General features: G+C 51.2%; 1 protein-coding gene across 1 annotated transcript; it reads left to right on the forward strand.

The window, feature by feature from the left end:
* Positions 1 to 8,905: 8,905 nt before the first annotated feature.
* LOC139457165 (uncharacterized) lies at positions 8,906 to 10,230 on the forward strand. Its single transcript, XM_071238589.1, has 3 exons — positions 8,906 to 10,006; positions 10,105 to 10,130; positions 10,223 to 10,230. The coding sequence occupies exons 1-3, from the start codon at positions 9,540 to 9,542 to the stop codon at positions 10,228 to 10,230; spliced, it is 501 nt and encodes a 166-aa protein (XP_071094690.1). The 5' UTR covers positions 8,906 to 9,539.
* Positions 10,231 to 13,607: the final 3,377 nt, after the last annotated feature.

Here is a 13,607-nt window from a genome sequence, read left to right on the forward strand (position 1 = left end):
CAGCCAGTCTTTTGTGCATGTTCAAAGGACTGGTTGCGACCGACATGGTTTTGCGACCGCTCTGAAACCTTTCAGAGACCCCCGAAACCTCATTGCGATCGTCAAATATTTTGGTCGCCAAGAGGTTGCATCGCGGTCATATTGTCTGTGTGACTGAGGTTTCACTGTGGTTGAGTAAATGTTTCACCTGACAAAATAGGGAAACATATGGTTTATGTCAAAATAGGAATTTTTTTCCGACAGCATGTTTGTCACAGATGCGTCATATTCGGAAATATCCTCCACATGTCTACCGTAAGACGTTTGAGAAATATGTTGGTTTTGCAACACAGTGATGGCAGTTTAAGTGTCCCGGTCCAAACATTTCCTTTGTATAAGGAGCTAACCTTCTAAATAAATATCCAGGGTACAACCTATTGGTCATCCACAGCAACAGAATTAACGCAACAATATTTAGAGAATTCATAATTTAATGAAGACCAATAGATGAAATACATTGTTGTTTACATATTGATATTTAATCATTAGATTGGATCGTTAACACACATATACTGACCCGCAATAGAAACGGCAATGTGGATGGAGATATATGACAAACCTTATTTGTCCAAACACTGTAAACATATTTTGAGACATATTAAAAAGATGGAACTTGGTAAAACTGATCATCAAGGTTGAAACTAAAGTGTCAAATGTTCTTTAAGTGAAATACAACACTTGTCTCTGAGAAAATGGCATCAAAAGTCAGTATCTCGTGTGTCCGCTGTGTGCATTGATGACTGCCGGGCAACATCGATACATGGAATGGATGAGGCGGTTGATGAAGGTCATAGGCACTTGAGCCCACACTCTCAGAAAAATCTGACGCAGCTCAGCTGCAGTTGTCGGCCTTGGTCTGACGTCATTCCGCCGTCTTTGAATCTCGTCCCACAGGTGCTCAATGGTATTTAAATGGGGACTGGGGGGGGGGGGGGGGGGGGGCAATGCATGGTTCGGATGCCATTCTGTAGGAGGAAGTTTTTTGTTGCTCTCGCAGAGTGGGCAAGGGCGTTATCATGCCGCAACTCGGCGACGTACCAAATGAGGTATGGCGTGTGATCTCAAAACTTGATCAATGTACCGAGCTGTTGTGACACCATTGCCTCTCCCTGGACCGATGGTCTGGACGACCACAGGGCCGATCCTCTGTGCAAGACCAATTCCACCCCACACCATCTTGGTCGGACCACCACATGAGTCTCTGTCAACAACACAAGCATCCGAATAAGGTTCCCCATGGCATCGCCAATCTCTATATGCCATCTGCTGTTGATATACAGTATCGGCTCTCGTCTGAAGAGAGGACGCTTCTCCGCTGCTGGTAGCGCCAATGCTGGTGCTGTTTTGCATCTGAAGACGGTCCCGGCGATGACGTGGTGTCAGAATGGGTCCTCGTTGAGGCCTGTAAAAGTGGAGGTGTCATTTTGAAGATGCTGTCGCACCTGTCGTCGGGTGGTGATCTTTGGTCTTCCACTACGTGGTCGGTCATCTTTAGTGTTGGTGGTCTGGTACCGTTTCTGGAGCCTTTATATGGTCCTTACGTGGCCTTGAAATGCATTGGCTACTTACCGGGTGGTTTGTCCAGCTTGCAATCGTCTAAGGGCATGGTGTCGCTGATTTCTTTTCAAACTTGGCATGTGGTAGCAATTCAGTAACGAATGAATGTTAGTAGTTGTGTACTGTGGTATGGAACTCCCTCAGGATTATGGAACCACTCAGGATTATGGAACCAAGATGGCGGCACATCCTCTGTGACGTCACTTCCGGTCACGTGACCTGCGCAGTGCATGATGGGACTCTGCGCGTGCGCCTCCAAGATGGCGTCGCTTCCGTTTCCGGTGGCGTGCGCCTCCAAGAGGGCGTCGCTTCCGTGTCCGGTGGCGTGCGCCTCCAAGAGGGCGTCGCTTCCGTGTCCGGAGGCGCGCGCCTCCAAGAGGGGCGTCGCTTCCGTGTCCGGAGGCGCGCGCCTCCAAGAGGGTGGCGCTTCCGTGTCCGGTGGCGCGCGCCTCCAGGGGTGGCGGTGGTGGAGGGAGGGAGGGAGGGAGGGTGGTGGTGATGAAGGGAGGGAGGAAAGGAGGAGGAGGAGGAGGAGGAGGAGACGGGTTCATGGTGTGGGTGGGTGGGTGGGTGGGAGGGTCGTCAAAGCAAAGGAGGAAAGTTGTCTTTCGGGAGAGATGGGTGGCCCTGAAAAGGGCCGTTTTGATATTTACATGCATGTGCACGCCATGGTGCAAAGGCACGGGTGGACTTTCATTTGACGTCTGACAGGACACCTACTGGTGTGCGTTAACCGACGCGCGTAGGTGTCCTTGAGGATGGTCTTACAGTACACACATTGAAATGTTCCATCCCGTGCCCTTGTGCCAAGGGCGTACACAGGCAGACCCCCTTGGCATGTACCGCATTGCCATGGTGGAGGCAATGGCAATGGCGGTACTGCTTCTTTCTTCTCCAACTCCGACCGACACCCTTTGCACAGTGGCAAAGGGTGCACCACTGAGGCTAGCTCCAGATCCCAGTTTTCAGACATTCTTGATTTTTCGAATCAATTTTACAAGTGACACTGATCCACTCAAATCCACTGTTGTTTTATAGGAGAGGTACTGACATCCTCCCTCCTGGTTGGTTCGCCAGGCCGCAGCTCCTATTGGTTCGTTCCGGGGCCTGGTCAGCACCTCGGTTTTCCAAAACGGACCGACCCCTGTGTTTCTTTTCCATAGGAAATGGATTTTACCATGGGAGAGAAAGCACAACCCCGGTTCGGCCAATCAGAGCCCCACCTGGTCCGAGCGCCGCTTCTGATTGGTCGACAACCCAGGCTTCGGATTGGTCCGTTTTCGATCCGGTTTTTTTCTTCTTGGGTAGCCTTGGTATTTTTTTGAGGTAGACGGTCGTCTGAATGCTAAAGGAAGGTGGACCTTCATCGGTAGACATGAACGTGGGAATGTCTACGTGATGTACGTGTGTGTCACTCCCATGCCAATCGGAATGTCATGTGTGCGTGTGTGTGTGTGTGGGTATGTGTGTGTGTGTGGGTATGTCTTCAAACAGACGTTGACGTTGATGTATAGAATAGCGTGTGGTAAGGCAAAACGTGGTGTCCTGTGTGTGTGTGTATTGAGTAGTGTCGTATTGAGATGAATAGAGAAAGATCGATACACCTACGTGACGTTAAGTTTGCACACGTCATGGACTTCGTGTCGCGATGTGAACGTCGTGTACTTTGTATGTGTTGCCATGCAGACGTCGTGTCATGTGTGTGTGTCTCTTCAAATTATTATTATTATGATTATTTAAGGATACCGAGGTGTTGACACCCGTGTAAGTCGACAGACGTACTGCCACACGTGTTTTCATGCACACGTGATGTTTGACTCGTGTCTCCATGCACACGTAGTGTACCACGTGTCTCTATTGATCTATTTATATTTATATCTATTTATTTTATTTTTAGACGTGTGCCTCCAAGAGGCCTAGGGGAGGGTGTGGGTTCTTTGTTTTGGATTGTCATTGTTTGGCAAAGCAAAGGTAGAAAGTTGTCTTTTGGGTGAGATGGGTGGCCCTGAAAAGGGCCGTTTTGGGAAAGAAGAAAACTTTTCTGCTGCTGTCCAAGAAGAATGATCATGTCCAAGCTTATGACAAGACAAGGATCGTCGAAGGGGTACTTGCTGCCATCTGGGTATGTCATCGGGGTGACCACCGTGACACCACTTGTGGGTCCAAAAAAAAAGAAAAGCTTGTAGGAAACAGGAAGCGGAAACAGATTGAACCATCCACAACAACAACTGTAGACAAACGGGAACTTGAACGGGAACTGGAACGGGAACTTGAACGGGGAACTGGAACGGGAACTTGAACGGGAACGCAGGACACGGGAAACGTCGTCCTCCTAGGCAGCCGGCTCTGCTACGTCATTCGTGTACCTCTGTTTCTCTTCGCAGAGATAGTGTAGTTGTAGTTGCTTCTGGTGTTTCACCAGCCCGGTTAGCTTGAGGTAATCGCAGTCTGGGGACCACTTGTGATGTGCCGCCCAAGGATTGTCGTGGGGTGCCCATTGTCTCAGCCGCACACCACATTGGAAACAGCACACACCATCTGCACCCTGAGTGTAGACAAAGCCCGCATGAGCCATCTCTTCAGCAGTCTGATACATTTGCGTGGGCCACGTCTCAAACGAAGCGAGCCTTCTTTCAAAGCGCAGATAATAGTGCGATGGTGTTTGACTGAGCAGTGACACCGCCTCCTCGGCATGACTCTTACTCCAACATCCACGAGTATCTGTACCATCCATTCCCACATCTTCGCCACGCGTCGTCGTCGTCGTACCACTCTTCTTTGTTTCAGCCATTCTTGATTTTATCACATCAATTTTACAAGTGACACTGACCCATTCGAATCCACTCTTGTTTTATGGGGGAAGAACCGGATCGAAATGGACTGCTTCCTGGTTGGTCCAAAAGGCAACGCACCGATTGGTTCGTTCCGGTGCCTGGCCTGCACCTCGGTTTTCCAAAACGACCCGACCCCTGTGTTTCTTTTCCATAGGAAATGGATTTTACCATGGGAGAGAAAGCACAACTCGGGTCGGGTGCTGTCTTCTGATTGGTCGAGGCTGTCTTCTGATTGGTCGACAATCCAGGCTTCGGATTGGTCCCATTTCGATCCTGTTTTGGGGAAGGGTTGTCCATCCATCAGACGTTCAGACCCTCTTAGAGTACAGGCGTTCATCAGACACACATCGCTATCATGACGAGCAACCAAAGTACGCCCTATCGTTTGGAGAGGAAAGATACCACCCGCTCCAGACGGTTAAGAACTGCTAATCATACCTATCGTTTGACTTTCAACCCAGACTACTTGGACACCGTACCACCGGAACGCGTCCCCATGGAACTGCCAGCTTTATTTGACAGGGTGATCGATGACTTTTATGAACAGATGTCAGGTCAGAAGGGAGATCGTATTGGTCTAGGTATCGATCATCCCGCTTTGAACACCCCCATACGGATTCCCTTTCGACGTTTTGAAGATCTCCATGGGCCAGATATTTTGCAGGCCGTGGAAAAAGTCCAACAGTCCAACAAAGACCTGAACATCGATGACACCATGGATGTGACTTTAGTACACGTCGCAGATCCCGACAGGCTAGGATCGGGCAGTGGTGCTCCCCGGGTGAAAAACGTGATTGGACTCGAAGCTTTTTTAACACGCAAAAGGTGCATCGTACGGATCAAGAACGAAGATCAATCCTGTTTGGCACGGGCCCTGGTGGTGGCACAGCATTATGCCCACAAACCCCATCCTCTGACCCCAGCATGGAAAGCCCAGTTAGTGAGACTGACGAGAACGAATCGCGTCGACGTTCAAGGCCTACGGGCACGGGCCTTGTTTCGACGCCTTGGCCTGCCTGAAGGTCCCTGTCGGGGGCTGGACGACCTCGCACGCGTGGGACGGGCCTTGACCCTCCTGCATTATCAACTGAAAGTCTACAGTCAAGAGGTGGGTCAGAGACTGTTGTACAAGTGTGATGAGGCTCCACCCCACGCCAGGGTGCTGCATCTATACCATCATGATCAGCACTACGATGTCATCACTTCCATGTCCGCTTTTTACGGGTCTGACCATTACTGCGAACGTTGCGACAAACGTTACGACCATCCCGAAAAACATCCCTGCACCAAGGAATACCGCTGTCACCGCTGCTTCTACTCTAGCTATTGCGGACCCCAGGAAGAGCTCGGGATCCCTTGCTTGACATGTCAAGGTTGGTTCCCCAATCCAACGTGTTACACCCGACATCTCCAGTCACCGTCAGAGGGAAAACCCAGCGCCTGTCAATCGATTCACAGGTGCCCGAACTGTTTTCAGCTGGTCCGCGTCTTGGAGACCCCCATGGTTCACCACGAGTGCTTCGACGAAGAACATCCCTGCTTGGTGTGCCGAGAACCCATGACCCCAGACCATCGCTGTTACATGACGCCTCTCCGTGAAGAAAACGAGGAGGGGGAGGAGGGGGAGGGGGAGGGGGGAGAGGAAACGGAGAAGGAGGGGGAAGAGGAACAACATCACGTACGAGACGACGTCCAATACGTCTTCTACGATTTTGAATGCATGCAAGACACGGGGGAGCACATTCCAAATTTGTGCGTGGTGCAACTAGGATGTGGACGATGCATCAGTGAAGTGAGCAAGAACTTGTGCGAACACTGCCCATGGAGAGAAGAAGGGTATGGTCCCAGCCGTGAGATCGTGTTTCGAGGGCCCACCACGCGACATGATGTGTGTGTGTGGTTGACCACGTTGTGTGAAATACCCAAGAAGAAGCCCAACCCGGAGGAAGAGGAGGGCAGCACACGCAAGGGGACAACAGCCCCCCTGGGGAAAAAAAGAAAACGGGATGGCACCCCCTCAAGAAAGGACGCTACCAAACGTCAACGGCATGCATCACCCCAGCAGGAGGCGGAGGAGACGGAAGAGGTGGAGGAAGTGGAATAGGCCATGGAAGTGGAGAATACAAAGAAGCCAAAGAACAAGAACACCTCCTGCCATACAGTCCCGAAGGAGGATCGCATTTATGTGATGGCCCACAATGCACGATCCTATGATTTACACTTAATCCTGAAGGGCTTGTCCCCCCTCCTGGTGACGCTCCCCACCAAGATTCGACATGGCCAACAAATTTTACAGATGACCCTGGGACGGCTGTGTTTCGAAGACAGCTTAAATTTCATCCCTTACCCCCTGAAAGCCTTTCCCAAGAGCTTTGGGCTGAAAGAAATGAAGAAAGGGTACTTTCCACACTTTTTCAATACGAGAGTCAATCAGACCTACAGAGGTCCCTATCCACCAGCCGTCACGTACGATCCCGATGGCATGTCTCCCGCGGAACGCTCAGCCTTCCTCCAGTGGCATACCCCAAAAGTGCAAGAAGGAGTCTTGTTCGACTTACAAGAAGAACTTTTAGCTTACTGCCAGAGCGATGTGGACATTTTGAGACGGGGATGCGCCGACTTCCGACAGAACGCCATCCACTCGGTGGGCATGGATCCCTTTGTGGAAGTGATGACAGCTGCTGCGTTCACCATGAAATCCTTCCGAAAACACGACCTGAAACCCAATACCATCGCCATTCTTCCACCTCAAGGCTACCAACCCAAGAGAAACTATTCCCAGGCCTGTATGCACTGGCTCCACTCTCTGATGGAAAGGGACCCCCATCTGCACCTCCAGCACGCCAGGAATGGCGGTGAAAAAGAGTTCACCTGTGGAGAGGGCCAACATCGGTACAGCGTGGATGGGTACGATCCAGCGACAGGCACCGTCTACGAATTCCTGGGCTGTTTCTGGCATGGGTGCAAGACCTGTCACAAGACCCGACGTGGAGAACCGCATCCCGTCCTGGGCACGTCGTTGGGAACCCGTTACACCGACACCCACTACCGCTTGAGTCTCTTGAGTCAACACCCTGAGGTGAAACGGGTCGTCGCCCTGTGGGAGCACGAATTTACGAAAATGCAACGGGAGGACTCCGCTCTACGTGCTTTCTTGCAGGGACCCCACTGTCGTCACGTCCCCGGGCCGCTCAACCCTCGCGACGCCTTCTATGGAGGACGCACCAATGCCACGCGATTATGCTACGAAGCCCAAGAAGGTGAAACCATCAAGTACATCGATATTTGTTCCCTTTATCCCTACATTTGTAAGACCGGAGCGTTTCCCACGGGACACCCGACCCTTCTCCATCAACCCCCTGTGGACACGTTGTTTGAACTGAAAGGTCTGATCCAATGCCGTGTCCTACCCCCGAAACGACTCTACCATCCGCTACTGCCTTACAGATCGGGTGGCAAACTGCTCTGTCCTTTGTGCCGTACGTGTGCCGATACCCGGTCAGACTCCCCCTGCGAGCACACGGACGAAGAGAGGTCATGGGTGGGGACGTACGCCACCGTAGAACTCCAGGAAGCCGTGAAGAAGTATGACTACCGGGTGCTTCAGATCTACGACGTTTGGCATTTTGACACCTTTGCACAGCATGACCCCGACACCCAGCAAGTGGGACTCTTTGACACTTACATCGATCGACATTTCAAGGAGAAGCTCGAAGCCAGCGGATACCCCGAAGGATGTACGGATCACGACGCTTACATCCAGGAGATCTACGACAAAGAAGGCATTCGGTTGGACAAGGACCGCATCGAAAAAAATCCAGGACGCCGCACGATTGCCAAGATGCAACTGAATTCGCTCTGGGGCAAGTTTGGGCAATGGGTAGACTACAGTCAGAACGTCTATATGAACGATCCTGCACAGTACTTTGCCTTGTGGAGGGATGATCGCAATACCATCGAGGATGTGACCGTTGTCAACGAACACATGGTGGAAGTGACCTATACCCAGCAGAAAGAATTCCAAACCCCTCATTCTCATTTCAATGTCGCCATCGCTGCTTGGGTCACCGCCCAAGCACGTCTCAAGCTGTACGAGACCCTTGCCCTGGTGGGCCGCAGGGTCTTGTACTTTGACACGGACAGCGTCATTTACATTCATCGACCCCACGACGCGAATCCAGAGCTGGGTCATTCGTTGGGTGAGTTTACGGATGAACTGGACGGAAACACCATCAAGACGTTTGTGTCAGGAGGTCCCAAAAACTATGGCTATGAGTTAATGAACCCCAGACCCGATGGAACGCGCACGACCTGCAAAGTGCGAGGGTTCACTTTGAATTACCGAAACCAACGCCATCTCAACTTTGACACCATGAAAGGACTGATACTGGGACAACGGTCTGGGAAAGAGGAGGAGGAGAAGAAAATCAGTTTGGATTACCCTCATCAGATCATTCGAAAAGGACCTCGGCACGAAAACGCACTCGTGACCCGTCCCACCCGAAAAGACTATCGTACCGTGTACGACAAGCGACGTGTCGTCTACGACGAAACCACAGGCCTACCTGTAGACACGCTCCCCTTTGGGTACAGAGACGACTTTCTATAATTTTTTTGCATGACAAGGGGATCGAAACTGAATCGACATGAACCCCTTACAGAAAAAAAAAAACGGATCGAAATCGGACCAATCCGAAGCCTGGGTTGTCGACCAATCAGAGACCGTGCTCGAGCCATGGTGGGCTCTGATTGGTCGAACCGAGGTTGTGCTTTCTCTCTCACGCTACAAGCCTAACCCTATGGAAAAGAAACACAAGGGTCGGTCCAGTTTGGAAAAATGGAGACTCAGACCAGACACCGGAACGGACCAATCAGAAAGCAGGACCTCCGTGGCTTTTAATACGACCGATGCTCTCCGGTCATCACTTTTCACTGAACGGACCAAGCAACCACATCGTCCCCCCTCTGATTGATGTTCCTCACGTTGTGTTGGTTGTTGGCGTTTTATCTGGAAGAAACACGTGTTTGGAGAGAGTACCATCAAGTGTTGACGCACCTCCGTGAAGACTTGAAAAGAAACAACAACGAACAGAACATCCGGACAACATCATGTCGAAACGGTTGAATGACAAGACACGAAGCGACATGGGTGGCCAAGGAAGCAGTGGAGATGGGAACGGTGACATGACTGCTGAACTGTGGGGTGAAGTGTACGACTTGCTGTGTTTAAAGATGAAGACCGACGACGCGTACGCCAAGTTACGTGCGAAGGGCGACAACCAGATGTGCGAACAGATACGTTCAAAGATGAGGAAGCTGACTGAACCCGAGAAAGGCACATCGAAGAAGACGATAAAGAAGATCCAGAAGAAAAAGACAAGCAAGCCCACAGTCGTTGTGATCCCCACAGCAGCAGCAACACCCACCACCACCACCACCACAGCAGCAACAGCAACAACGGCTGCAGCGACCACAGACATCGAAACGATGGGGACATCCTTTTTGAAACCTGCAACGCCTGCAAAAAGACGATCACGGAAGAAATTATCTCTGAAGATCTCTCCTCAAGAACAGCTGTAAGTACCCTTGCTCTTCTTTGTCTCAGTCATTCTTGATGTGATTCATATTCATGACCTATTCCTATGATAAATGGACTCTGTCCTATGATTGACAGGACCCCTGATGTCAGTTCAGCCCAGGGCGTGCTAGAACAGTGTTGGGAACAAACCCCTCGGGAGCCCACCTATTCACCGAATGCCCCTGCTGTGACGATGACGACGGGTGACCGTGAGGATCATGAAGCGCTCAAGCTGGCCACTCTCCCTTCCATGGATCTGGACACGCTCCCCCTGCTTGAGGCTTCTTGGTCACCAACATCCCCGGAAGATGTTCATGTCTACTCCTCAGGTACGCCCCTTGTTTCCGACGATGATGAAGATGATGATGATGTGGATGACAACGACGTTGACCTGGATCCTTATGGAGAAGCTCAACTCACTCCCCTACAACGCGGATGTCGTATTTGCCGACACAACAACATGTTAAGATACATCAGTTGCAACAGCGGGCAAGTGATGTGTCATACCTGTGGTCTGGAGCTCATAGACTGTACTTGTAGTATGTTGACCTATGACCGCATAATGACACATGATGACATGCCTATCACATCTGCTGAGGATCACATCTTATGGTGATCCTCCTCTTCACTCGAAGAACTTGTCAACACGTAAGCTGCAACCGTGATCAAGTGATGTGTCATGTCTGTTTCAGGGAGACCATAGACTGTACGTGTTGAACGGATGGACCTCTCACAGGGTTGAGGGAGGACCACCTCTTATGGGCTTGAAGATGGAAGAGGAAAACGTTGTCGCGTTATTGTTGTTGTTGTTGTGGTTGTTGTAGGGACATGCAAAGCACTCCCTCCTCCATTGACTTTTCGTATTTCCATTGTATCTGGTTGTGATTGGTTTTTTTCATGATTAAACAGTGATTGATTGAACTGACTCTTTGTGTCTTGATTGATCTCAACTCCAATAGAGTGCCGAACCGAGGGTAGAGGTTGAGTTGAGATGTCGTTGACGTTGTCTGTCCGTCTGTCTGTGCATCTGTCATGTCAGTGCACACCCAAGTGTAAAATTAAAATAAAATATAGATAAAAGAGAAAGGCCATGCTTGAAAGATCAGCTGCCTGGTGTCGGTCATTCCAGTACGCATCGATCCCCACACCCCCTCCCCGTGTACCATGTCATGTCATGGATCGTGTCACGAATCATGCCGTGTGTCCGTCAACCCAAACACAGGATGACGTCACGTGATGAGGTGGAGGAGGTGGAAGCTAAGGTCATGACCTTCCGTGGAAGGGAGTAGGGTGGAGAGTTTCATAAAAGCAGGCGAACCCTCAGACCTTCTTTCAGTGAAGTCACCGTCATCATGGAGCAAAGACGTTCTATGAATGCCATGTCATCCTCCCGAGATGTCGTCACCGATTCCGAGTGGGTGTCTGAAAAGGCGAGAGAACAAGAAGCGAGAAAACGTTCCCTCTTTAGGGACGACACGTGGCGACTCAGTGACATTCTGGAGGGACCTTTTCCTTCTTACACCCTGTGTCATCCTTCTCATCCTCACTATGATTCATTTCAAGAACGTCTGAGATCTTTTAAAACGTGGCCTCAACAGATGACCCAGACCCCGTATGACATGGCCATGGCTGGCTATTTCTATCCAGGACAAGGTGACTGTGTGACCTGTTATTGCTGCGGTGTGTCACTCCGCCAATGGGAAGCCACAGACCAACCCTGGAAAGAACATCTGAAGCACGCCAAAGTGCCCTGCGAATACTTGTGTGTGTTTTGTCCTGATGGAGAAGTGAACGAAAAATACAGACGTTTGGTGTCCCAAGAAGCACGGAAGAGAAGAGTCGAGTGTCTTGTTCACCCCAAGTGACAACGTTTCTTTTTTCAAAGTGTACAGACGTTCATACCCCCAGTGTTCACAAAAGTCACAGGGACGGCCCCCTCATCCTGTGACTTTTTGTTTTGTGGTGTTGGTTCATGTGAGCGAGGGGATTAAATTTTTTTTAAAAACTCATAGTCGTGTTCTGTGGTCTGTAGGATGAAGAAAAACAAAACAGGATCGAAATGCACACCCCGATAAAAAAAAAAAACCGGATCGAAATCGGACCAATCCGAAGCCTGGGTTGTCGACCAATCAGAGACCGTGCTCGGGTCATGCGGGACTCTGAATGGTCGAACCGGGGTTGTGCTTTCTCTCCCATGGTAAAATCCATTTCCTATGGAAAAGAAACACAGGGGTCGGTCCGTTTTGGAAAACCGAGGTGCAGACCAGGCCCCGAAACGAACCAATCGGGGGCGCGGCCTGGGGAACCAATCAGGAGGGTGGGTGTCAGTGACTCTTCTATAAAAAACAAAACAAGAGCGAAGCCACTCACACACACACACACACTGCATTCTATGAAACCCATCATGCCAGCTCGATACAGTTGTATGAAGTGCCAGACCGACAGTCACAGTTACCTGTACTGCCCTGAAGTGACATGCCTCGAGTGTGGCACTCAAGGTCACCGTCACTATGTCTGTCCGAAGATGAACAGTCAAGAGAAGCAGGAGAATCGGAACCTGGGTCCCTGTTACAACTGTGAAGCCATGGGTCATTTCGCTGCAGATTGCCCAGAACCCAGTCGAAAGAAGACTTCCCATCGCCTGGACCACTGTTACAACTGTCAAGCCCTGGGTCATTTCGCTGCAGATTGCCCAGAACCCAGTCGAAAGAAAACGTCAGCAACACCGTCCACGTCGACACCCGTGACACCCGTGGCACCCGTGACACCCGTGACACAAGTGGTTCATCTCATCGAAGACGTGCACGTCGATGTCCTCGACCTAAAAGAATGCCTCGCACAACTCCGGGCGGACATCACACCTCTTGTAGAGAAAAGAAAACGGGCCAGAAGCCTCTCAAGAAAGCACGCTTCAAAGCGCCGACGACACCTTCAGTCCGAGGATGAGATGGAAGTAGAGGATGAAGAAGAGAGATCATCTGAACAAAGTGACTAACGCATGGGGCCATGCTACCCCACTGTTTTTTACCAGTGTCCCATCGTTTGCAGTTTTTCCAGTGTTCCAGTGTTCCTGCCGTTTCCTGTCGTTTCCAGTTTCCAGTTTCCAGTTTCCAGTTTGTTTTCCAACGGCCCTTTTCAGGGCCACCCATCTCTCCCGAAAGACAACTTTCCTCCTTTGCTTTGACGACCCTCCCACCCACCCACCCACCCACACCATGAACCCGTCTCCTCCTCCTCCTCCTCCTCCTTTCCTCCCTCCCTTCATCACCACCACCCTCCCTCCCTCCCTCCCTCCACCACCGCCACCCCTGGAGGCGCGCGCCACCGGACACGGAAGCGCCACCCTCTTGGAGGCGCGCGCCTCCGGACACGGAAGCGACGCCCCTCTTGGAGGCGCGCGCCTCCGGACACGGAAGCGACGCCCTCTTGGAGGCGCACGCCACCGGACACGGAAGCGACGCCCTCTTGGAGGCGCACGCCACCGGAAACGGAAGCGACGCCATCTTGGAGGCGCACGCGCAGAGTCCCATCATGCACTGCGCAGGTCACGTGACCGGAAGTGACGTCACAGAGGATGTGCCGCCATCTTGGTTCCATAA

The sequence above is a fragment of the Haliotis cracherodii genome, unplaced genomic scaffold (assembly GCF_022045235.1).
Source record: "Haliotis cracherodii isolate W230 unplaced genomic scaffold, xgHalCrac1.p SCAF_12, whole genome shotgun sequence".
NCBI classification, from domain to species: Eukaryota; Metazoa; Mollusca; class Gastropoda; order Lepetellida; family Haliotidae; genus Haliotis; species Haliotis cracherodii.

Coding starts and splice junctions, on each gene's coding strand:
- LOC139457165 (XM_071238589.1), top strand. CDS start 9,540: ATGTCGAAACGGTTGAATGACAAGACACGAAGCGACATGGGTGGCCAA. Junction 10,007..10,104: donor ATCTCTCCTCAAGAACAGCT/GTAAGTACCCTT, acceptor TATGATTGACAG/GACCCCTGATGTCAGTTCAG.